This window comes from Hesperophylax consimilis, chromosome 6 (genome assembly GCF_061612785.1).
Source record: "Hesperophylax consimilis isolate HC1 chromosome 6, BYU_Hcon_1.0, whole genome shotgun sequence".
NCBI classification, from domain to species: domain Eukaryota; kingdom Metazoa; phylum Arthropoda; class Insecta; order Trichoptera; family Limnephilidae; genus Hesperophylax; species Hesperophylax consimilis.
In genome coordinates, this window is record NC_142841.1 from 37,093,483 (window position 1) to 37,120,815 (window position 27,333).

At 33.8% G+C, this 27,333-nt stretch overlaps 2 protein-coding genes across 2 annotated transcripts; both read right to left on the reverse strand.

Moving 5' to 3' along the window:
• Positions 1 to 772: 772 nt before the first annotated feature.
• On the reverse strand, positions 773 to 1,886 carry LOC149423310 (trypsin-1-like). The gene is made up of 4 exons (XM_089632716.1): positions 1,841 to 1,886; positions 1,548 to 1,722; positions 1,178 to 1,433; positions 773 to 1,066 (listed from the first exon to the last, which is right to left on the reverse strand). Exons 1-4 carry the CDS (start codon positions 1,884 to 1,886, stop codon positions 773 to 775), a joined length of 771 nt encoding a protein of 256 aa, XP_089488842.1.
• Positions 1,887 to 5,867: 3,981 nt separating this feature from the next.
• Positions 5,868 to 24,941, reverse strand: LOC149423311 (transmembrane protease serine 9-like). The gene is made up of 13 exons (XM_089632717.1): positions 24,896 to 24,941; positions 24,599 to 24,773; positions 24,230 to 24,485; positions 23,822 to 24,111; positions 19,271 to 19,338; positions 15,784 to 15,958; positions 15,446 to 15,701; positions 15,095 to 15,327; positions 8,095 to 8,108; positions 7,043 to 7,102; positions 6,751 to 6,925; positions 6,386 to 6,641; positions 5,868 to 6,264 (listed from the first exon to the last, which is right to left on the reverse strand). Exons 1-13 carry the CDS (start codon positions 24,939 to 24,941, stop codon positions 5,971 to 5,973), a joined length of 2,298 nt encoding a protein of 765 aa, XP_089488843.1. The 3' UTR covers positions 5,868 to 5,970.
• Between the last annotated feature and the right edge of the window lie 2,392 nt (positions 24,942 to 27,333).

Below are 27,333 nucleotides of genomic sequence, written 5' to 3' on the forward strand. Positions count from 1 at the left end.
GCATACCCAATTCTTTTCTGGTTTATTACAAATTTCTAAATTCTTTATGTTAAAAAAATACATGTTATTTTTGATGCTAATATCTAAAAATTTGTTACGCTGAAACGTTAATTATATAAAATTCCCCCGATTTTCAAAAATTATTGAAAACACCTTTTGTTATGTTATTTTATATGTTATAGGCATGAAAAAAATCACAGTGTATCTTTAAATGTAATTGAAGCATTTGAAGAGAGATTTTTTCCTCTTTTTCAAACTATTTAATATTTTCTCCATTTACGCGTAATTATTATCGTTTTTTTATGCGCGCTCCCCTTATCATTCGAATTTTCATATTTCCCTTTTAAAACATTTTTGAACGCTTACCACGTGGCCTTGAAGTCTGACCATTGTTTGGATAAAATTAACTTTCAGAATTAAGTTTTATCAAAATTTGAAAATCGTTATTTAATCTATAGTAAGATTTATAATATTTAATGTGCTGTGCTGTGCTAGATATTTTCGCTTTTGTTAAATTTAAACAGATAACTTAAACATTGTCAATATGGCCATATTGTATAATTCCCTCTCAAATCTACATTATTTCATTATTAACTGATGTGTGTGAGCCGGAGATGAATGAAATCGAATACAAACATGGAGATGAAGAAAACAAATATTTCCACAGTTGTAGTTTTTTTAAAATTATATATTATGTATCAATTGTTCACAATTAAATAATTAAAATCTGAAAATATATGGCAGACTGCAAACAATTATTAAGTTTGTTTATTTACAGCTGTGCCTCAACCCATTCAACCAAGGCTGATACGCGAGTCCATACTCCGGGGTACCTGGCCTGAGCGCAGCCATTTCCCCAGGAAGTGACTCCGACAATGACTCCATCAACGATAAATGGACCACCAGAGTCTCCCTGGCAAGCATCAACGCCACCGACTCCCAACAGACCTCCACAGATCATCCTGTCGGTGACGGGGTTGAATCCGGCATAGGCACGTACGCAAATAGCCTGGTCGACAACGGGGAGGGTCACCTTGCGGAGGGTGCTTGGGATAGAACCTCCAGACTGTGGAAAGAAAGGAAACATTTATTAAATTCACTATAAACAAGATACTAGTTTTCACGTTATGTGTTACCATAAAATATCAATACATCTATATGGCATGAATCAACTTACCGATGTAGTTCCCCATCCGGTAACGAGAGCTGGAGAGTCAGTGGGAACATTCTGGTACCAGGTTGGCAGGGGAATGACCTTCGTGTTGAGGTCATCGATTGCGATAACTTCTGAGAGGATGAGGACTGCGATATCGTAGTCAAGTGTGGTATCGGAGTACCGAGGGTTGATCACCATCCTGGACACCTTGTAGGAAGCGCCACCAGAAGCGTGCTGGCTAGATCCGGCACGGACATTCCATGCTCCCGGATAGGTTCTGGAAAATGTTCAGTTTATTAGCAGTTTGTCCTACTCGTCATGTTACGGCCAAAATCATTATTTTTTTATACTATCAAATTGTATTAATAAAATTGCCAAGTGTTCGACCTACGAGAGGGTGCAATGTCCAGCGGTAAGGATAGCGGTAGCTTTGATGATTGAGCCTCCACAACGAATAATTCCATCGTACTGCAGAGCCACCTGCCATGGGGCTTCCTGGATGGAAGCCTCGGTTCCTCCAACAATGGGGGAGGATCCGATTCCGCGGATTGGACCGAGGGTACCGGCTGAAGAAACATATTAAGTAATAATTTATTGAGAAAAAACATCAACTTTAGTAATATTAATTCGTGTACAAATTTTACCGGCTGTTTATACAATTATAATACTTTTTGTATAACTTACCCGAAGCCACAGCGACGAGGGCAGCAAAGACTACGAATTGGAACATCTTGGTAATGATACCTAGCTTCATTTTGTTTGAATATTTATTGCAGTTTTATAAAAAATTATCTTAATATTTGCGATTAATAAATAATCTTACCACAAATTAAGAATGAAGATAAAAATGCGGAAATACCAGTCCTTCTAAAAATTAAAGCCTAATATGATAATAAGAAATATAAAATATAAGTGGAAATATAAAATATGCCCATGGGCCGCATGCGACTCAGTTGAAGATCTTCTGTATACATTTGACATGTTTAAATTGGCATGTATAGTTAGGTCAGGAAAACTGATTAGGTTGGTGTGGCTTATGGTAGACATTCTTGAAAAAATCGGCAAAAGATCGACAGTGTTTTTGATACCGTCGGCCTTTCTGTCTACAATATAATAATATTTGTTTTGCATTATCACTCCTAAATAAATTCTTAAGATTTTTTTACTTCAGAATGGGTATTACAAGGGAATCTGTCAACTATGATTATCTACTATGTCAACTCAATTTATTAAAATTTTCTGAACGTAGAATAGTTAATGACCTAACATGTTTATATAAAATAATAAATTCAATAATTGACAGCCCTGAACTATTATACTTGATTTCTTTACATTATACCTCACAAACCAGCATCGAGGCATTATCTACCTGTTGTGATAACTCCAACACAGAATCACACAATTGTATACCCCTGTTCGCCGTATATAAAATTTGAGTTATGATTATAAAGATGTTGTTGATATATTCAGTTCCCAATTTATTTCAGAAAGAAGAACATCACATTTAATACAATATTTAACTATATAAACTACGTAGCTCTGTTTATCTTGCCAACTTATCTTACCAATGTTTTGTAATTTTCCTAGTATTATATTTTTCCATCTTGCATGGTGGAGTATCTAGTTTCGACTCCATTTCGTTTTTGACATTGTTTTTATTTTAGTGGTTAATTTTTATTTTATCTTCTATTTCCTTTTTGATTTTGTTTTTAGATTTTGCTTTGATTTTTTTTCATCTTGCGTTGATTTTGTTTTTTGATTTTGTTGTGCTTATTTAGATGTTCTTTGTAATGAATAAAAAATAACATGTAAAAGCCCAGCCGGGCGTGAAATTAGAAATAAATAAATAAATTGGAAGATTTCCAAATAGAAACTCGGTGTCCGGTGTTCTCTATACAGTTTATTAAAGCAGACTGGGTATTTAAATTCTTTTTATCGAATGTAAGGGACAAAGTGCTTTATGTGATTACTTAGAATTAAGTAGAACTGTTCAATATTGAGATTTAGACCATCGCTTTCCAAGAAAGACCAATCAACCGATTTAAGCGAGTCACAGATAATCCGAATAATTTGCAGTTCTGAAATAATAGCTTTTTCTTGTAGTCTTTAGTATACAAATATTAAGTGGAGGATGATGGATGTCACGGAGAATGATAACTTCTAGGACTTTACTAGCTTCGATATATTCAAAATTGAAGAATACGAGATCCATAACACGATTGTTAATGTTTCTAACATGATTACGTCGAATTTTCTTTTTGTATATTGACATGTCGAGTATTAATTTTTCACTCTCCGAGACAGTTGTGTGACCGAAAATTCAGGGTCATGCAAATCCTAATTTACGTTTGGTAGATTGTAATCACCTACAGTAATAAATTTGTCTTCAGGAAATTTTGTTTTAAATATTTAAACGTTTTCATAATAGTTTTTGTACACAACAATGTTGGCCGAGGGGGGTGGTTATTATTTTTTCACATTTTTCTTTTAAATTTCACCAATACAAACAATTGTTCAACGTTACAGTTTTTTTTGGTTAATTTCTTAGATGCAAATTTCTTTTTTTATTGCGACCTGGACCCCACCTCCTCTTGACTCAGAACTGGTAACTAGGTTTCTGTCCATCCTATAAACGTTGTTAGATGATAATCCTAGTTCAGAAGAATTGATGGATGGATCTAACCATGTTGTTTGATGAACATATTATTGATGGTATACACATTCTAATGTTTGCGAGCTTTGTTCGGAGCCCTCGCGCATCGTGATAGTATAGGTTTAGTGTGGTTTATTTTGATAGTTTTTTTTTAAGCTTTCACAATTTTTGGTATTGAGTTAATATATTTAATGGTGATGTTGGTTTCGCAATTTTTTATTCTTGTTTTCAGTTCACTTTGTAAAATAGCAAGTTAATTTCTTTTTAAATTAGTGTGGTCGTTTGCTTCATTGACACCATTTTTCAACTTTGCTCTGTTCATAAGAATGGATTTGGAAATTTTTGCATCTTTGAATTCAATCTTGATGGGTCTAGTATGGTCAGGTTTCTTGATTCCTAACCGGTGTATCTTAATCTCGTTTGAATTGAAGGTGATTTCGAATCCCTTCAGAGAAGATGAAATCTTTTGTATATCTTCAGTGATTCTCGTTGCAGTCGACTGTGAATTGCTCTCGGGGATGTTGAATAGTATAATGTTTTTAGACTACGATAAGCATAGTAACAGCCATTTCTCCTGTTGTAACCAAGAGGTATGTCGTTTTCGGTGTTACTTTAACTATTTGGGTTTTCATGAAATTGTTAGCTGGGTCATTGAAAATTGTTAAGAGTTCAGTTATCACAATCTTTGCTTTTGTCATGAACTGTAGAGATTTTTTTTGTAAATCCATGGTGAATAAGAATAAAACTTTTATTTCAGTGAAATAAATGCAGTTGACTAGCGCTGTGACTACCCTACTGCGTAGCGGTCGATTGATGATAACGCGGCGGCTCACGAACTGTGCAAAGTACAACGTCAAATGTATCCACATAATGATACTGTTTAAGTAATCATCATCAAAATAACTTTTATCATTCACTCAATCAATAATTGTTAACCTCGATACAGGCTCAGTCCTAGTGAGGTTGATTTTTATGAGAAAAAAAGTGTTTTATGTATAGTGAGATGCAATAAATAAAAAAAATAAAAACACTATTTCAGTCGATTGCTGGCCAACTATTCAGGGCGAAAAAAGAAGTTGGCTCGAATGATGTACGTGTTTCTGTCATATGGTTAACAAAAGAAAGATTTGATTAAAAAGTTATGCCTGTGTCTTAAATTTGTGTTAATGTCTCAAGAGTATTGTGATCAATGTTGTAATTAAAGATCAGTGGATTTATTATTCGAAAAAATGTGATTATTTGACATATTGAGATATTTAAATAAAGTCTGTTTTCATTGCACCAAATTAAAAATTTGTTGATATTATCCCGAAGAAAATTACAATGATAAATGTATTAAAACTGTCTGTCGTCTGCCATCTGACTGAATCTGTTAGAACGCCCTGTGTCTCTTGATTTTCATAATGATGATGAAACAGAGTTTTGTATTGGAAATTTAAAGCCCGATTTGCAAGACTTTTAGAACATGAAACAAGCCCACATCACACTTCTTGTGTTCCTTACTCTACGCCTATCAGGGAACACACATTTTAATTTCCTCCCGCATAAAATCATGACTGAACAATATTAATTATAAGGCTTTCAAATTTGAAATAAGTGGTAAAAATTTCGAAAAAATTTACAGTTTTATAACTTTTTCCACCGGAAACTTTATACTTCTACCTGACTAACCGTGATTAACAGAAATTCGTAGTGTTTCATTTATTAGAAGCTGGTAGTTGACTATAACTTGGACTATATGTATTTTTAAATATTAATAAAAGAAATGTGATGCGGGCGTGTTTCGTGAACATTATGGTCTCAACATTATTTGGTTAAATTTCATTTGCAGAACTGTGTTTCATCGACAGATGAAAATCGTTAATGAATTCTTAGTAAGATTCCATTTAATCCCTTCTGTCAGGTATTTTTGCTTTCGTTAAATTTAGTCAGATAACCCGCAAATTAACAATATGGCCATTTTTTTTTAATTCCCTTTCAAATCTACATTATGTGATAATTAAATTATGTGTGAACGGACATGGAGATAATTGAAACAAATATTTTCAGAATTGTAGTTTTATTATTATAATTATCAAATTTTCACAGGAATACATAACAATTAAATAATGAAGATCTGAAAGAAGATGGTCGGCTGCAAACAATTATTATGTTTGTTTATTTACAGCTGTGCCTCAACCCAGTCAACCAAAGCTGGTACGCGAGACCATACTCCGGGGTACCTGGCCTGAGCGCAGCCACTTCCCCAGGAAGTAACTCCGACAATGACTCCATCAACGACAAATGGACCACCAGAGTCTCCCTGGCAAGCATCAACGCCACCGACTCCCAACAGACCTCCACAGATCATCCTGTCGGTGACGGGGTTGAATCCGGCGTAGGCAGCTACGCAAGCAGCCTGGTCGACAACGGGGAGGGTCACCTTGCGGAGGGTGCTTGGGATGGAGCCTCCGGACTGTCGGAAAGAAAGTAAACATAAATTAAATTCATCATTATCGAGAAGATACTAGTTTTCACATGCGTATAATATATTTTCATAAAAGATCAGTACATATATAGGCCATGAATCAACTTACCGAGGTAGTTCCCCATCCGGTGACGAGAGCTGGAGAGTCAGTGGGAACATTCTGGTTCAGGGTTGGCAGAGGAATGATCTTTGTGTTGATGTCATCGATGGCGATAGCTTCTGAGAGGATGAGGACGGCGATGTCGTAGTCGAGCCTGGCAGCGGAGTACTGGGGGTTGGTCACCACCCTGGACACCTTGTAGGAAGCGCCACCAGATGCGTGCTGGCTAGATCCGGCACGGACATTCCATGCTCCGGCGGAAGTTCTAAAAGTAATTCGGTTTATTAGCGGATCGTCCTACTCGTCATGTTGCGGCAAAAATCATTATTTTTTTATACTATCAAATCGTATTAACAAAATGGTGTTCGACTTACGAGACGGTGCAATGTCCAGCGGTCAGGATGACGGTGTTGCTGATGATGGAGCCTCCGCAACGGAGTCCTCCATTGTACTGGAGAGCCACCTGCCATGGGGCATCCTGGATGGAAGCCTCGGTTCCTCCAACAATGGGGGAGGATCCGATTCCGCGGATTGGACCGAGGGTGCCGGCTGGAGAAACATATTAACTATTAATTTATTGAGATAAATATCAACTTTATTAATATTATTTCATCTATAAATTTTATCGGCTGTTTATACAATTACAATACTTTTTAGATAACTTACCCGAAGCCACAGCGACGAGGACAGCGAGTACTACGAATTGGAACATCTTGGTAATGATACCTTGCATTGTTTTGTTTGATTATTTATAGCAGTTTTTCTATTAAATTATCTTAATATTTGCGATAAAGAATAATCTTACCTACCACCAGTTAATAATAGTTTGTATTGTCAAATCAATCACGAAGATAAAAAGTGCGGAAATACCGGTGCTTCGGGTTTTATCGATCAGATAGTAATTATGAATGAATATCCCAGATTAAAGTAAACATACCCTACATTATAATCTACGAGTAAATTGGTGGTGCTAATTTAATTATTTTTGGAAATACTCTTTTCGCTAGTTATGCTTTAAAATATTGAGACGACTTATTCGTTTGCACCGGTACACAGACATTAGTTAGTAAAAATACATTTTTCCACGAGCATTCAAACACCAATACAATATTGTAATTGTGTGCCTTTTTTGAAAGAATTAAGTTTTTTATATGGAAAAAACTATTTATTCTTTCTTAATACTTCTAATAGCTTCAATAATTTCGTATTTTTCAATCTTCACTCTAGCTTACTAAAAGTAACTTACTTAAGTTGTATATGATGTTAGTTCAGTAAATAATCCTTGTTTTCGACCTCGAGGACCAAACTAAACATTGTCAAAAATAAAAAAAAATAAAAATATATTCTACCTTTCTTCAATTTTTGGAGTTTTTAATCCTCAAGAACTAGTTTTCGATCATAACCATCTCACCTGGAAAGCTGAATTTTAGAAGTAATTGAGCCTATAAAGTTCTAAGCTCAAATTGTAGAAAATTTAGTCTGCTTCGAAAACGTATGAAATAATAAAAATTAAAAACTCGTTTTTTAGCATGGCTAAAAACTGAAGAAAGTTAGAAAATATACTGTTTTTTTTATATTTTTGATGATGTTGCGTTTGGCGTTCGAGGTCGGAAACTTGGATTAATCATCGGGCTAACGTCATAAACAACTCACCCATATATTAGAACTAGCAGATCTGATGCAAGGTCTGATGTACGTGGTTACTGGACTAATACTACCGGAGTGCGGAGAACTGCAAAAATTATGACGACATTATATTACTTACATAATGAACAAACTTTGCTACAGAATCTGATGAAAAAGAATTGTAAATTCTAAAATATTTGCCGACTTTATTATTGTAAAAGTATCACTAACTGAATCTGTATAGCTAAATGTAGTACATAATTAATTTTTTATACCCTTCAGGAAAACATTTACTTTCTAATAGTATTCTCCGAATAGATCGTATATAAACGCAGGTTGATTTATGCCAACAGTTGGATGGTTGGTTATATCAGTAACTTCGTACGCATGTATTATTTGATTACAATTTCAAGAACCATATTATTTTTATTTTTATTTTAAATACATAAACGGCTATACTGCCTTTTATAAATAAACATATTACAGAGTACAAAAGTAAGAAAAATAATATCATTACATAATAATAGTTTTAAACTTAAAAATAAAATACAATTATTTTGTGTATCACAACCAAAAATAACAAAAAAAGAACAATGAGAACTATCATCATTTCATTTCAACATGTCCATATTGCGTATATAAAGTTACATTATGGAAAAACAATTTTTGAGTGCATGTTTATATTGCGCTAATTTTAAGCAATAAATGTCGCCGATGTTAGCATGTTCATTTCCCAAAATGTGTAATCGACTGATTGGTGAGTAATAATGTGATAATGTGGTCACTATTATCAATTGTGGTGTCATATACATCTTTAAAGAATGAAGCAAATAAATTAACAATAGTTTCTGCATTATTTCCATTTATGCCGTTATAATACATGCTAGCAGGTATATCTATTTCATTTCTTTTTAATGACTTTGAGTACTTCCATAAAGTGTTGATGTCGTTATTTGCAATTGAATTTTCCACATTATTTAAGTATTCTTTGTAACAATTTTTAGAAAGATCGTGACATTGGCGCCGAATTGAATTGAATTGAATATAATCATTAATTGATTTAGAATTTTTGTACTTTTTATGTATTTTCTTCTTCAATAGAGTCAAGTCAATTAAATCTTTATTGAACCACTGAGGGAAAACATTATTTTTACATTTAATGTAAGGCACACTTTTTTCTATGATATTGTGAATTATTTTATAGAATACGTTGATATTTTCGTTAATATTTTCTTGTTTTAAAAAAGTCCAATCAGTAGCATTTAAGCATTCATTAATATGATTAAAATCAGCTTTATTAAAATTGTGAAGTGATTTTTTGCACTGTAGTTTTGGTATTTTATTTAGTGATACGCTAATATTTAATGGAGGATGATAGTTATCTACAGGTAATATTATTTCACTTGATTTTACTACAGTTACTGAAGTATCACTTGAAAATACCAAGTTCAGTATTTTGTTATTACTATTTTCAATTTTATTTAATTGTGTTAGATTTATAAAATTTGACATGCTTATAACTTCTTTGTTTATAGTTGACAAGCCAGCATTTTCTATACCTGTCAATTCCATAAAGTTTTGATTCCAAATGATGTTCGGAAGATTAAAATCGCCAGTTATAATTATTTTTACTTTTGGATATTTTAATTGTAAAATTTCAATATCTTCAAAATGCTTGGCATAAATACTAATATCCGATTTAGACGGAATGTACACATTACCCAATAAAATTCTGTTTTTACCTGTATTAATCATAACAAATAATTGCTCTATTTCAACATTTTTTGTATTTAACTGTCTGGAGACAATATTTTTCGCTACTGCAATCAGAACTCCACCACTTCTTCTTTTATTGTTTTTAATGTCATCGTTTGTAGATTGATTTCTATCCCGGCGGAAAACGTTGTATCTTGACATTCCTAGTTCTGCAGTGTGAATATCCGAATGTAACAAAGTTTCTGTGAAAATCAACACATCAAATATTGAAGTAGTTATTTCTAGTCTGAGAGTGTCCAGTTTAGTTCGAATTCCTCTGACGTTTTGATAATATAGGTAACAGTGATTTAGTTTATTGTGTAGTTTTTTGGTGTATGCTGTTGAACGATTTTCGGAATAGAATGAACATATTTTATCGTGAGATATTATGCGTAATTTTTAATATGGCCGATACATAGCTCCTGTGGTCGAACGATTCTACCTATGGTGAATAAAATATAGCTAATGTCGTTGTAAATAGCGCTCCCAACGTCCCTTTAGTTGGGATTCCCTAATAGCTTAAAATATAGAATCGTTATTTACTATTTTTTTTGCGTTCTCACCAACGTCAGAGTTATTTCCAACTGTTATATTTAACAGTTGACAATCGCCAACGATAACTTCGTTGGCGTTTTCGAATAAATTGTCGTCAACGGCCAGTACCAAAAGGCACGTTGTCCTTGAGAGTACCGGGTTTCATTGGAAAGGCGCTGGAACACTTCGCAAATTGTATGAGGTAATCTCAAGATACCCGATCACCCAAATCACCAATCGACAAACCCACAGAACCATATCAATATATATTTTTTTATTTTTAAAAGTTATCATTAGTTTCTTATTTTATCTCTATCTTCTGTGTACAAGTTGTTTCATGTAAATTACAAGTTTTTAATTAATAAAAAATTAAATAAATTTTGCGGTCGATATTTGAACCCGGGAATTTATTTTTATTAGTTTTCCATGTAAATTTATGTTACCCACCTCACCAGACAATTTCTATTCCGAGACGGGTGTTACAGGGATTAAATAATAAATAACTTATGAAGTTAGCTCCTTCAAAATCGTTTGAAACCTTATATTATTTTTAAACAAATTAAAGAAGTTTTCAAATACAGCAGAACTTACAGTCGTCGTTTTAAAATTTTCTCAGAAATTAATAATCCCTCGGTTTATTTCAACTTCCTCGCAACTAGGACGAAGTACATTATTGTGCTCGCGAAAGTTTAAGGATAATTTAATCACTGTCTCTGTTAAATCCCCCTTACCTGAAGCCACCTCACCTGCAGTAAATATGAACATCATCTAGAAGTATCACCGCACCGACATAAATTACCCCGTACAAGAACATGCCCCCCTGACTTAACTAATTACAACGCTTTTACTTACCGGTTCAACTACCGGGTACCAAGAGAGCAGGAATTGCATTCAGTTCTTAATCGTCACACTTCATACGTATTGCTGGAGCTGTTACGTGTACAATTTATATACTAGACCAGGGATGCCTAATCTGCGGCCCACGGGCTGCTTGCTATCTAGTTGAAAACGTTTTACCGCCCAAAATGAAGCTTTTTGTCATCTATGTTTTGGATTTTGGTACTATACAAAAAAAAGTTAATTTATGTAATTTTTTTGTGAAATTAGAACTTTCCAGTTATTGGACCACGGATTCACGAGGGGGTTTTGATTTATTGCTTAAAAGTGCCAGACAAGTGAAGCAATACATCGGAATGCTATTCCTCCGAAATTTTGTTAGATCGATTATGGGACATAAGGAAGAATTTTTTTTTCATGAATTTAAATATGCATACCCTCTTATTTTATTCCATTTGATCCCAATAACTCATATAATAAATATTATTTTGATAAAACACCGGCAACCCGTGCCGACTTGATGCCAAACATATGGTACAGAGTTAATATGGAAGGATTTTCAACTTTCATTTTTGTCGGATAAATAAAATTTAAAAATGCACAAATGTTCAATTATGTAGTATTTTATATTATAGTTTGTTTTTTACAGTCAGAATAAATCTTCCAGTGTTCCTGAACGCATCGTAACAAAAAATATTTTTGTTCCTCTTCGACCGTGAGATTAAGCCATGAAAATCTTGCATTAACTTAACAGTTCTTTCAGCTGTATCATTCACTACCCTCAGCGGCGACACCTTCTTTCTGACTTCTGATACGAAGCAATATTTGACCACAACGTAGGGAATTCGTTAAGAAAACTTGCATCTGTTTTCAGACGATCAAACAAATACTTGATCCTGACTGAAATGAAGTCGTAAATATTTTTCTCTGAAACAAAAGTCACTAAACTATGATATGAACAAAAACCTCAATACAAAACATAATTTAAACTACTTAATAAAATTACCATACAATTTACCATCGAAGATCTTCCTTCAATGGGATGTAACGTTTGTCATGGGTTGATAAATTTTTTTTTTTTGATTTTTCTTTGATCTTTTGTTTGATCCACAGCGTCGTCAAACAGCGATAAAATAGATCCTTCATCGGTCAAATACCATAACTGCTTACTGAACAGAAATAAAGCTGACATTGAGATGTTTTCATCAATTTTTTCTTAAGCCTTCATCGATTTCAAAAATCACAAGTCCTGATAAGGTGCTTTAACTGGTATAATACATTGTAACCATGGCTTGACATAGGATGTTACTATGAACAGGCAAACGTATAAAAGTGCCGCCTTATCCTTACCGGTAATTTTAAATTGCGCACAAATTAATGATATTTTCAAGGAATAAAGCGCCTTTGCCATCCATCGAGCACCTGGAGGCCGAATCTTAAATTTTCTCGCTGTATTTCCTCCTAAAACTATCACACAGAGCTCTAAAAACTCTCAATAGTCATCTTCAAGTATTTTTGTTGTCAGTGCAGTATGGTAAAAGTCAAGCAAATCATCGATTTCGGAACCGGTTAGGTGCAATGTGAGATTTTCTCTATAGCACTGAATTTTATCGGGATCAACATTTTTACAGTTATCTCGAAACTTTTTGAAGAGTGGTATGTCAGGGCTTGTAGTCATTTGCATGATTTTTACTTCAAACACAGCTTTTAATACCAACTATGGCTATATTTGGTATATATTGACAGTGAAATTCACTTTCCGGATATTGTAGAACAAAACTTCAAGAACTTGTCCATTAGATGGCAGTTTAGAACCCGATATTTGGTGTTTTACGACTCCTATTAAAAATATACTCTTTTTAGAAGTGCGTAAATCTAACAACATCTTGCCTGAACGAGTGATTTTCGTGTTTTTGTGTGTGTTTTTTCATTATTCAAACAAAATTAGAGGGTATGCGTTCAAAAATAACAACTTTAACTTTTTTGGGACACCCTAATATATATGTATAGATTTGTTTATTTATTTGTTACTTTAATAACGCTCTTTTTAGGGGATTTTACAATTGAATATAAAAAATTATACATGAATACAGTTCATATTTATTATACATAACTAAAATGTCTCAGTAACAATAATTTGTATTTGTCAAGTGATAAATCAAAGATGTCTACTGATTCGGTACATTTGTTACCCTTCATAAGTATTCCGGGCAATGAGGAAACATTTGTTAGTTAGTACCAGAATTTCTGCACTGAAATACATCCCGACTTCTAGTATTACGTAGCGGAATCCTAACTGGATCATCAAATACATCATTTAGAATTTATATAGAAATACCAAGTCAGTGAAAAACCTTCTTTCAGACAATTTAAGCATATTCATTTCATTCAAAATAGTGTTTAAGTTCAACAAAATTGCGTGAATCCCCATTTGAAAACATAGAAAAAGTAATAAATTATTTTATATTCTTTCAATATCTTGTACATGAATATTGTAGTGTGGTTTCCAGACGGGAGAAAATTGACTTTTGACAAAGGTAAAATATAACAGTTTAATAAAATTAATATTGTTTGACATTTCTAGTTAATCTAGTTATAAATCCGAAAATTTGTAAGCCTTTTTAAAGATTTCCGTTATGTGGTTAACAAAAGAAAGATTTGATTTAAAAGTGATGTCTTTAGTTTGGGTAATGTCTCAAGATTATTGTTTTCGATGTTGTTATTAAAGATCACTGGATCTTTTATTCGAAAAATCTGACCATAAATAAACCACTCACAATCTGACTATTTGACATATTTAAGTCAAGTCTGTTTTCATTGCACAATTTGTTGAAATTATCCCGAAGAATTCAATGATAAATTTTTTGAAACTGTTGATATGAATATAACAGTGACGTACCTAATGGCAGCTGATTGCCGCCGCATCGATTCGCGAAGTGAATTTTGGTTAACGCAATTGAAAATTTAAATTCATAATTCTCCACCGCCCGAAATGCAAAAGTTTTCTTTTATAGTAATTAAGGCGAATAAAATTTTTTTTTCTAAAAAATATTCGTAATAAGCGTGTCAGGCCCTATCCAAAAATTACCAAAATCTTAAAAATAATCCTTTTTTGCGAATTCACAGTTCAACAGTTCAACAACCTTGTAACCGACCAATATCTCGAGGCAACTTGGAAAGCCCTAAATTTTAAACTAGTGATTCTCAAAACCATTACGCCAACTGAATAGTAAAAAGTAAGCCTTCCATGTAGATTTGAATTAAAACCATAGTCGCCACTGATTTAATTCTTTTGGTTTCTCCCCACTTAGAATGCGTTCTGTCTAATGATTTTCTCAATGATGATGAAACACAGTTTTGTATTGGAAATTTAAAGCCTGATGACAGACTTTTGGATCATAAACCAAGCCCACATCGCACTTCTTGTGTTCCTTATTCTACATCTATCAAGGAACACACATTTTAATGCCCTCCCGCATAAAATCATGACAGCATAATATTAGTTATGAAGCTTTCAAATTAGAAATAAAACTCGATAATTTCAGTAATAACAAGTTATAAGGTAGTAAAATTTTCAAAAAAATTATTGTCTTATTAGAACTTTTTCCGCTGGAAACAAAGTAAGATTGTTTGTAATACCTTGTGCTAGACATATTTGCTTTCGTTAAATTAAGTCAGATAACCCGAATTGACAGTATGGCCATATTTTTTAATTCCCTTCCAAGTCCACATTATGTAATTATTAACTGATATGTGAAGATACATGGAGATAATGGAAACAAATATTTTCAGAGTTGTAGTTTTATTATTACAAGTATCATATGTTCACTAGGAATACATATCAAAGAAATAATGAAGATCTGAAATAAGATGGTCGGCTGCAAACAATTGTTTAGATTGTTTATTTACAGCTGTGCCTCAACCCAGTCAACCATGGCTGGTACGCGAGACCATACTCCAGGGTACCTGGCCTGAGCGCAGCCACTTCCCCAGGAAGTGACTCCGACAATGATTCCATCGACGACAAATGGACCACCAGAGTCTCCCTGGCAAGCATCAACGCCACCGACTCCCAACAGACCTCCACAGATCATCCTGTCGGTGACGGGGTTGAATCCGGCATAGGCAGCTACGCAAGCAGCCTGGTCAACAACGGGGAGGGTCACCTTGCGAAGAGTGCTTGGGATGGAGCCTCCGGACTGTCGGAAAGAAAGTAAACATTAATTATCATCACTATCGACAAGATACTAGTTTTCACATGCGTATAATATATTTTCATAAAAGATCAGTACATATATAGGCCATGAATCAACTTACCGAAGTAGTTCCCCATCCGGTGACGAGAGCTGGAGAGTCAGTGGGAACATTCTGGTTCAGGGTTGGCAGAGGAATGATCTTTGTGTTGATGTCATCAATGGCGATAGCTTCTGAGAGGATGAGGACGGCAATGTCGTAATCGAGCCTTGAAGCGGAGTACTGGGGGTTGGTCACCACCCTGGACACCTTGTAGGAAGCGCCACCAGATGCGTGCTGGCTAGATCCGGCACGGACATTCCATGCTCCGGCAGAGGTTCTGAAATAGATAATAAATCGGTTTATTAGCAGTTCGTCCTTCTCGTCGAAAATTTAACAAAATGGCCAGGTGTTGGACTTACGAGACGGTGCAATGTCCAGCGGTCAGAATGACGGTGGTGCTGATGATGGAGCCTCCGCAACGGAGTCCTCCATTGTACTGGAGAGCCACCTGCCATGGGGCATCCTGGATGGAAGCCTCGGTTCCTCCAACAATGGGGGAGGATCCGATTCCGCGGATTGGACCGAGGGTGCCGGCTGGAGAAACATATTAACTATTAATTTATTAAGAAAAAACATCTACTTTATTCAATTAATAAATAATATTTAAATAATAAATATTCTATAAATTACAATACTTTTTGGATAACTTACCCGAAGCCACAGCGACGAGGGCAGCGAGTACTACGAATTGGAACATCTTGGTAATGATACCTTGCTTCGTTTTGTTTGTTTATTTATAGCAGTTTTATGACATATTATCTTAATATTTGCGATAAATAAATAATCTTGCCTACCACCAGTTAAGAATAGTTTGTTTATTCGAATCAATCATGAAGATAACAAAAAATCGGAAATACCAGTGCTTCTGGTTTTATCGATCATTTTGAATCTTTTAAAATCTTTGAAATTTTTATCGATTTTGAATATCACAAATGAAAGTATAAATCAATATTAAAAACGTCAGTGCAATTGGCCAAAATACACAAGTTGTTCTCAAATTGAATACATTTTTAGACGGAGAAATATTAAGTTTGATGCGAAACTGTTTAATGTCCTAACAAATCAAACTTAAAAAATAGAATCTAAATATTTAAAGCCTAAGTAAAACTTGGCAGTGAGAACCGATTACAACAACACCAATAAATTTGTATTTTTTATTCTACACCCTTGATTTAAAGACAGTGAATTAAAGTAATGCTAAAACAACTGTCCAACTCAGGACAGGAAACCCTATCGAAGAGGACTGCAAAAGCTGTGACGACATTATATTACTTACATCACGAACAAACTTTTTTATAGAAAGTAATGAAAAAGATTAGTGAACAATAAAATATTTGCAGACTTGACAATATGTAAAATTATTTAATTTTGTGAACGAATACTATTCACTCACAACATCAAGAAGTATATTATGCGTAATATGCAATTCGGCCAATACGTAGCTCCTGGGGTTGAACGATTCTACCCGTGGCGAATAAAATTTACCTATTGTCGTTGTAAATAGCGCTCCAAACGTCCCTTACGCTGGGGTTCCCTAATAATTGTTTATTGCTGGAACTTTGACATCTGTCGTTTCTGTAAATGAAATGATCTAAAAACCCCAGTTCTTGATCGTTTATGCTAGCATTTAGCCATGTTTCAGTAAGAGCATAAATTTCGTAATTCATCGTTGGTAATGTACATTTTAGTTCTTGAAGTTTCGTTCTCAGTCCTCTTACATTTTGATAATATATTATTAGTTTGTGGGTCAGTTTTTTGGATTTAATTTTACAATTGTTGGGTGATTATTAATGTACTTGATTGTAATGTCTTGCTCACCCGATGATTGCCTATTTTTTAGTTCGATTCGTAAATTATTTAGATAGTTCCTTTGAGCAACTGATTGATCAGGGTACATGCGGATATTATTCTTCAGCGAGCGTTTTTTGCCGAGTAGGATTTTCGGCCATTTAGACTCAGGGAACTCGACTTTTACACCCCTTGGTTTATTAGTATCCCTTTTCCCGATTCTGTAAACTTTCAGGTCGAGAGAATTGGTAGAGTTGTCCAGGTCGAAAATGATTTTTTTTATGCTGGTAGTGTCGTCTTTCATAATATCAGTCTTGGTTATTGCTTTGCTTTCGGGGAAGTTACATATAATAATATTTTTTTCCCTTAAATTTTGATCATTCGTCTCTGCAATAATATCGCAGATGTTATTTGTTTGCATATTAGTAGTGGTAACAGCAGGAGGAATATTTTTGTACACTGATAATTCGCCTTCTAGGGTAGCCATTCTTGCAGCCATTTGGCCTATGGACCCTAGGATATTATTAGTTTTGGGCATTATTTTGGCAATATGCTCCTTGGTAAATTTGTTATTGGGATCCATCAAAATATTTGTTAGTGCATTGATGGCATCTTGTGCAAGGAATATGTATGTCTGCGCATCCATGATAAGTTCGGATTTAGGTTAATAAAAATTAAAAATTAATAGTAGTTTGAACTCCCCTGATTACTGTCTGGAATCAAGTTCACTTACAGGTAGTAATGAGTAGGTATCAGTACCTACTACGGTCACAAGGCGTGCGGAAATGCAGGTTACCTGCCTTTGGTGTAACAATAATATTAAATATTGAATTGAAGTAAAGTTATTATTATTTGTTATTAAAACTTCGGGCTTTTATTTATTGTTGAGGACACAAAGAAATGAACAGATTCAAAACTTTTACACTGGAACACAATGGCACAGGAATAGAGTGTTAAGTTTTATTTTAAATATTTTGTGGACAGAAATAATTCGTGACTGGTTTAGTTTACTGTTGTTGAGTGAGTGATAGTCCAATAGTCCAATATTATTAGAATCATTATTTTTGTTAGCGTTCGCGTTCATGTCAGAGTTATTTCCAACTGTTATATTCAACAGTTGACAATCGCCAAAGATATCTTCGCTGTCGTTTTCGAATAAATTGTCGTCAACGGCTTGTACTATAAGGCACGTTGTCCTTGAGAGTACCGGGCTTTATTGGAAAGGCTCTGGAACACTTCGCAAATTGTATGAAGCAATCTCAACAGACCCGATGACCTAAATCACCAATCGACAAACCGACGGAACCATGTCAATAATAATAATAATAATAATAATAATAATAATAATAATAATAATAAATAATAATAATGAAATAAAAAGAATTTGGCATTCTCAGACTATAAAAATATTACCATTCGTTATTTCGGCTACTGGCATTATATCTAGCTCTCTAATTAAAAATTTAGGCGTATTAGATCTATCAAAAAAATTATATATAAAGATGCAAAAGTCATTTCGCATCAAAGTTCGCATTCAAGTCGGTCATTTTGAATACACGTAGGATAACAAAAGATTTTTTTAGTATTTGTGTTGGGGGATCAGTAGGATTTATAGGCCCTGTTAGAAGTTCTACCGAGCCGAACCCTCTGATATGAAAATATCTGGAGTCGGTGAATTATTTTTCCATTTGATCTCTGGTGAGTTGACGTGTTGTTCTTGTATTGTTTTGTATTTATTTTGCTTATATAATGCACTTACATAATGTTGATTGACTAGATGATCATTTGTGGAAAAGTGAGTGGAAGGGTTAAGTTTTTCCTTTGGGGAAGATTTAACCCGGACAACTAAATCGGAAGTTTAAATGAAAAAAATAATAATTAGCCTTTTATTCTGAACTTCTGTTAGGTATATTAATATTAGAAATGTTTTGTTTGTTATAATATATCCTGAAGCACAGTTTGCCTCTTGGCATAGGCCTCCTCTAACAATTTCGCCTTTGTGCAATAGTATATAGTCAATGCGTTCCTCAATCTTTTCTCCTAGTCTTCGCATCTCACTAATGCCCAGGATATCCCATTTTATTTCTTCGAGAGCTATTTCTAGCTCGTGAAGGCTTTCTTCGGTTCTAAGGGTTATCGTATTTCAAGTTGCAATATTGAGTATTTTGTTTCTTCTTGTTGTTAAAGGGTTGTGGTAAAGAATTAAATTTTCACCATCTAATGAAGTTCGTTTCTTTAAAATCGTTTAAAACTTCGTATTAGTTTTAGAAAAACTCAAGATTTTTTCAAATAAAGCAAAACAAAAAACAAAAGTCATCGAAATTTTCTCAGAAATGAATAATCCTAAATGAGTTTCATGCAAATAGGATGAAGTACATTCTTTTACTAGCACAAGTTTAGGGATAATTTAATCACTGTCTCCTTTAACTCTAAATTTAATACCTGAATCCAACTTATCTGCAATAAATATTAACATTATTTAGAACTATGCACACCGCACTGACATAAATTTCCCGTTACAAAAACATGCCACCCCGACTTAACTAATTACAATGCTTTTAATTACGAGTTCAACTACGGGTTACCGGGAGAGCAGGAGCTTGCATGCAGTGCTTTATCGTCACACTTCTTTGGTATTGCCGAAGCTGTTTTTATTTTGTTTTTTATTATTTTATTTTATTTAATATATTTAAAGTGGGTACAGGATATAATATGAGTACATACAAATATATATTTCTGTACCCGAGAAGCATACGGATGCAAGTCCAAAATTTGAAGAAATGAGTTTTTGATGAAGACATGAAGTAAATTATCATGTTCATTAGTGGCAGAAAGATGCAAGCCCTATCTTGAATATTTATAGTATTTTCAAAAATATATAAGGATGCAAGAACCATTACATCGTAGAAGCATAAAGATGTACATTGGACTTGAATCTTTCTGCCTCTAACATTACTACGCTTTCCGTGGAAGTAAACATTCGAATGTAGACTCAAGTCCATTTTGCGTCCTTCTGCCTCTAATTTCTATGTTTTCTGTGGAACTAAACAAAACAATCCCAGTGCTCTCATCATTATTTATTGCATTCCTGCAATAAATAAAAATGAAAAAGAGTATTTCCGTGTATGAATGGATGACGAGGCTCAAGAAACAGAATTGTTCTGAAGAGACTGATGAAAACATAGGTGGTGATATTATTATTGAAGACCTGACCATGTCACTTATTTATTTATTTACTTACATTTACCTTACCTCATCATTACACTACTGAATGGACTATATAGGGATGGAAAACAGGGGGCAAATGAAGTAGCGTCTTGCCTCTTAAAGTGGATATACAGCGATATGGGGGATAATGTTGAAGAAATAACCGTATGGTCTGACAACTGTGCAGGTCAACATAGAAATATAACAATAGCCATATCCTACGTATGGCTGGTTTAAAAAAAAATTAAAAACCTCAAGATCATTCATCATAATTTTTTATTACGTGGTCACACTCACCTGAAAGTAGACTCTGTCCATTCAGCGATTGAAAGGGCAAAAAAAAAACTACCCAATTCCAAATATTTTACCTCACGACAAAACAATTAAAGGGAACAATTCATCTATATTAAATATTTGAAATTAGAAAATTTAAAATATTTAAATCCCCTTTAAAATGGTTCACAATCACCTTTTGTATATCGAAAGAAGAATATGAATGGTGAGGGTTTCCTAATATCAACGGTATTATGGCTACGAGCTGACGTAAATGTGTCGGCGATGCTACTGTATAATAATGGTTTTCAGGAAACTGAATTTAAATATTATTATATTAGAAGAAAAAGGAGAGGTGTTTTGAGCGGTGACCGGATAAATCACCAAAATGATAATTCATAATAATTTCGCATTTTTAAAAAGATATATAAAGTCATGAAAAGTGATGAAACAAAATCTCTATTAACTAGGTTAAGTAGGTTAGGTTTAATTTATTTTTTTCATCGTTTCTAATGACTTTATATCACTTTTTAAAGGTGTGTTGAATTGTCACTGTGTTGATTTATCATGGAACCGTTTTGATCGCCCCGGAGGTATTGACCCCCGGGTAAATACAAATCCAATCGCATTAAATACACCAAATTTTGGTGATCTACAAAAGATGTTATAGTGGGTACCAGAGCCACTGCACTTTTTTGCATTTTTTTTTTTAAATCTTTTTTTCTCTGTCAGATGACGAAGATATGGAATATAGATATTCATATTTACCTGTTATATAGTTATTATTTTACTTCCAAATGAAGTTTTCAACATTGATCTATTTTATTTATATTTATATTAACAATAAATAAAATATAAATATGTACTTTATTTATATTTATAGGTAAATATAAATATAAATAAAATATATATTTATATTTACCTGTTATATAGTTATTATTTTACTTCCAAGTGAAGTTTTCAACATTGATCCTTTTATAATATACCATGTGTCGTACCAAAATATTCAATATCATTTTGAAGCAGAAGGACTCAAGTCCACAATGCTTTTTTTTAGGCTTCGCATATAAAATATTTTATTTTATTTTCTCATTTTCAATACAAAATTAATTGATTCAATAGGATAAAAAATAAAAATCAATTATCATGAATATCCGCAGAAGTTATGAGACCAAACTTACAGAAAAAAAAGTATTTTGGCTCTCCTGAACATTTAGCTTTTTGGACTTGCATCCGTATGCTTCTCGGGTACAGATTTATGTTCGCAATCTCACCAATGAAGAAACTGGTTCTTGTGGTTGGTGAGAGAGTTACACTAATTATAAGAAAAATAGAATATCATTATGCTATAAGTAAGTATATATATATGATAGGAACAATATATAAAGAGACAAAATCTAAATACAGTGGAGATGAGTAATGACTGATAATAAATATCAATGAAGGGAAAAACAGGCAATTATTTAGTTAATTATTTCTGAAAAAGTAACTTCAGTTTTAGTTTAAGTATGTTAATATCCTTTAATTTCTTTATTTCAATCGGAAGGTTGTTGAAATACTTTATTCCTAAATATTTATAGTTATTACCTTTATAATTTATAAACTAGACCAGCGGTGACCAACCTGCGGCCCATGGGCAGCATGCGACCCAGTTGAGGATTTTTGCGGCCTAAAATGAAGCTTTCAGCTACCTCTGTTTTGGATTTTGGGACAATACACAAAATCGTTCTCATAAATTTATCACATTTATATTATATTTTGTTATTGGACTTCGGATTCTCGATGGCGGTTTTGATTTATTGCTTGATAAGTGCAAGGCAAGTCAAGCAATATATTAAATCCCCATCGAGAGCCATTCCCACCGAAATTTATTTAAAATTTACCGATATTCATAGAAAGTCTAACGCAATTTGTGAAAATCAACCGAAATTCAGTAAAGGCGATGCATTACGTCGTGTAATATTTTGAATCGAGCCGCTATCAATAACATACCTTACGTAGATGGCGAGAAAGCTTAAATTCCCGCTTAGCACCATTCACCTGTTTTGATTTATGCAAGAAAAAAACATGGCCGAAAAGTGCCTTTTATTTTATTTTATGGATGTTCAGGCACAAATATTTAAATGTTTTTGTATAGTTTTATAAATAACTTTATTTGCCGCATTATACAATAAAACCATAACCAAAAATCGGTTTGTAAGTAGGAGATTTTGAACATTAAAACAGTTTTCATAGGCCTTATACATTATTTTTTTCTGGGCTTATAAAACGACTTAACTAAAAAATATTCCATTATTTTAAAGGCCAGGATGTATTCTACTCGCAGTATTTAATTAAAGCATCTGAAACATTTCTAGGTGACCAAATTTTCAAACCAAAAACACATGATTTTGTCTTGCATCGCCTTAAAATCCACCGTTGTTCACAAAAATGTACTGAATATTTTGAAACCCTACCGAAATTATTATTTACTATCTGCTCTAATACGGGAAGATAAAACGAAACACGCGAGATCATTGATTCGCCTAGCTGCCAGCAGATAACTCGGAGCCGGTAAGCTACAGTTTAGTTTTCAGCTGCAGCTAGCGATTGACGTTTGCCTCTTGTGTGGTAATCGTTATATGTGAGACTTCTGACGCTTCCTGGTTAATTTCGGAATTCATCCCAGGAAAATCATTGTTCTGCATATTTATATCAAACTATCTGTATTTTTAAATATAAATATAAGGAATACTATGAGGGTGGGTTTCGTGAACTTTATCATAAGTCTGAACATAATTTGGCTAAAATTCATTAACAGCATTGTGTTTCATCAACAGATGAACATCGTAAATTGATTCTAAGTAAGATTCTTTGTAATCCCTTGTATCAGGAATTTTTTATTAAATTTAGTCAGATAACCCGCAAATTGACAATATGGCATTTTTTTAATTTTCCCTTACAAATCTACATTATGTGATAATTAACTGATGTGTGAGGAGACATGGAGATAATGGAAAAAAGAAATTTTCAGAGTTGTAGTTTTATTATTACAAGTATCGAATGTTCACAGGAATACATAACAATGAAATAATTAAGATCTGAAAGAAGATGGTCGGCTGCAAACAATTATTATGTTTGTTTATTTACAGCTGTGCCTCAACCCAGTCAACCAAAGCTGGTACGCGAGACCATACTCCGGGGTACCTGGCCTGAGCGCAGCCACTTCCCCAGGAAGTGACTCCGACAATGATTCCATCGACGACAAATGGACCACCAGAGTCTCCCTGGCAAGCATCAACGCCACCGACTCCCAACAGACCTCCACAGATCATCCTGTCGGTGACGGGGTTGAATCCGGCATAGGCAGCTACGCAAGCAGCCTGGTCGACAACGGGGAGGGTCACCTTGCGGAGGGTGCTTGGGATGGAGCCTCCGGACTGTCGGAAAGAAAGTAAACATTAATTAAATTCATTATTGACAAGATACTAGTTTTCACCTGCGCCTAATGTACTTCCATAAAAGACCAATACATATATTGGTTATGAATCAACTTACCGAGGTAGTTCCCCATCCGGTGACGAGAGCTGCAGAGTCAGTGGGAACATTCTGGTTCAGGGTTGGCAGAGGAATGATCTCGGTGTTGAGGTTATCAATGAGGATAACTTCTGAGAGGATGAGGACGGCGATGTCGTAGTCGAGCCTGGCAGCGGAGTACTGGGGGTTGGTCACCACCCTGGACACCTTGTAGGAAGTGCCACCAGATGCGTGCTGGCTAGATCCGGCACGGACATTCCATGCTCCGGCAGAGGTTCTGGAAAATGTAAATCAGTTTATTAGCAGTTCGGTCCACTTGTCATGTTGCGGATAAAATCATTATTTTTTATACTATCAAATTGTATTAACAAAATAGCCGGTTCGACTTACGAGACGGTGCAATGTCCAGCGGTCAGGATGACAGTGGTGCTGATGATGGAGCCTCCGCAACGGAGTCCTCCATTGTACTGGAGAGCCACCTGCCATGGGGCATCCTGGATGGAAGCCTCGGTTCCTCCAACAATGGGGGAGGATCCGATTCCGCGGATCGGACCGAGGGTGCCGGCTGGAGAAACATATTAACTATTTATTGATTTATACAAAACATTTAATAAGTTTATTTTTAAGACAAATTCTAAAAAAATTTCCGGCTTTTTGTAAAAATATAATTCTTTTTGGATAACTTACCCGAAGCCACAGCGACGAGGGCAGCGAGTACTACGAATTGGAACATCTTGGTAATGATACTTTGCTTTGTTTTGTTTGATTATTTATACCATTTTGCATGTTTATTATCTCAAAACTTGCGATAAAAATAATCTTACTTACCACCAGTTAATAATAGTTTGTCATGTCAAATCATTCAAGAAGATTAACAAATGAGGATATTCCAATGCTTCTGGTTTTATCGATCATATATTAATTTTGAATGAATATCACAGATTAAAGTAAACGTAGTGTGAGTTACATTGATGGGGTTAATTTAATTATTTTATGGGAATACTCTTTTTGCTAGTTATGCTTTAAAATATTTAGTCGAATTATTTGTAGGGCCCGTACTGACGCAATTTAAATATAAACAAAATATTTGTATGCCTTTCTTGAAAGAATTAAGTTTTTTTATGGACAAATCTATTTATTCTTTCATAAGACGTTAAAACATTAATTATAAAAACATTAAATATGTTTGTCTTTTAATTTCAAAATCATGATTATGAGGTAACCATAACTACTCGTATTTGTTTTGAAAAAACTTTAATTTCAACACAAATTTTCAATAAATGTGTTATTCTATTTTAGAATAATATTTTGTTAAACTGTTTTTTTTTAAATTCAAATGTACACTACTCTTCCATCCATAAGCAAATGCTTCTAATCTAAGAGCAGTTAAAATCATGAGATACAACATAACCCGATGTAACTCCATCATTATTTTTTGTCCTATATGCGAAGAAAGCTCCAACAAAAAAAATATATATTGCGTGTGTACGAGCGCAAACAATTAATAAGTCTTCTTATTTTAATACATGACTTTCAAAAAGTTTATTTCCATAAATTAATAAAACACGCGCCGTTTATGAACGCGTAGATTATAAATTCGTTACCCTTATATATTAATAAGTTTGTTCACAAGCGAAAATAAGCACTCGTTAATTTGTAAAATTTAAAAAATTTAAAATTGCCCAATATAAAAACTTAACCAAGGCAATGTCTCAAAATAAACATGTTATTCTCAAATTGAATACATTTATTAGAAGGAAAAATATTAATTTTCATGGTGCGAAACTGTACTATGCCCTAACAAATCAAACAAAAAAGATAATAGAAACTAAATATTTAAAGTCTAAGTAAAAACATGGCAGAGAAAACTGATTACAACAACATCAATAATTTCGTATTTTTCATCTTCGCTCTAGCTCGCTCTAGTTTTAAGTCATGGAACATCCTGATTTAAAGACAGCTATATAATAAAATACAAAAAAAGCTAAAACAACTGACCGCCTCAGGACAGGAAACCCTATCGAGGAGGACTGCAAAAACTGTGACGATATTATATTACTTACATCAAACTTTGCCATGGAAACTAATGAAAAAGATTAGTGAAAAGTAAAATATTTGCAGAATTAATAATATGTAACATAATTAAATTTTGTGTACGAATAATATTCACTCACAACTTCAGGAACTTGTAATACGTAATTTGTAATATGGCCAATACGTAGCTCCTGGGGTCGGACGATTCTTCCTGTGGTGAATAAAATATAAAATATTGGCCTTCCAAATCCTAATATTATAAGCATCGTTATTTATTATTTTTGTTAACGTTTTGTTGACGCAGAGTTATTTCCAACTGTTAAATTCAACAGTTGACAATCGCCAACGATAACTTCGTTAGCGTTTTCGAATGAATTGTCATCAACGGCCAGTAATACGAGGCACGTTGACCTTAAGATTATCGGGTTTTATTATAAAGGCACTGGAATACACGGCACGGAATAATTGTGTGAGACCCGATCACCTGAATCACCAATCGACAAACCGACATAACCATGTCAATAAAGAATTTTTACTTTTAAAAGTTTTCCTCAATTGATTATTTCATTTCTATCTTCTACGTCACAATTAGTTTGATGTAAATTGCCAGTTTTTTATTAATACATAATAAAATATACTTTAAATATACTTTTTTCGGTCGATATTTGAACCCCGGCATTTATCATCTTGGTTTTCCATGTGAATTTACGTTTCCCACCTCATTAGACAATTTCTATTCCGTGACGGGTGTTATGAAGATTAAATAATCACTATTTAATGAGTTTAAGTGAAATAAAATTAAGTTTGTTTCTTTAATATCGTTTAAAACCTCAATTTATTTTGAGACTCAAGAATTTTTCAAATAAAGCAGAACAGTTATTGTTTCAAAATTTTCTCAGAAATGAATAATTCCTCGGTTTATTTCGACTTCCTTGCAACTAGGATGAAGTAAATTATTGTGCTCGCGCAAGTTTAAGGATAATTTAATCACTGTCTCCGTTAACTCAAAATTTAATACCCGAAGCTAACTTACCTGCAATAAATATTAACATCATTTAGAACATCACCGCACTGACATAAATTACTCCGTA

Coding starts and splice junctions, on each gene's coding strand:
- LOC149423311 (XM_089632717.1), bottom strand. CDS start 24,941: ATGTTCCAATTCGTAGTACTCGCTGCCCTCGTCGCTGTGGCTTCGG. Junction 15,959..19,270: donor ATGGGATATCCTGGGCATTA/GTGAGATGCGAA, acceptor ATGTTTCTCCAG/CCGGCACCCTCGGTCCAATC. Junction 6,265..6,385: donor CCGGATGGGGAACTACCTCG/GTAAGTTGATTC, acceptor TCTTTCCGACAG/TCCGGAGGCTCCATCCCAAG.
- LOC149423310 (XM_089632716.1), bottom strand. CDS start 1,886: ATGTTCCAATTCGTAGTCTTTGCTGCCCTCGTCGCTGTGGCTTCGG. Junction 1,723..1,840: donor CCTCGTCGCTGTGGCTTCGG/GTAAGTTATACA, acceptor ATGTTTCTTCAG/CCGGTACCCTCGGTCCAATC. Junction 1,434..1,547: donor GCTGGACATTGCACCCTCTC/GTAGGTCGAACA, acceptor AACATTTTCCAG/AACCTATCCGGGAGCATGGA.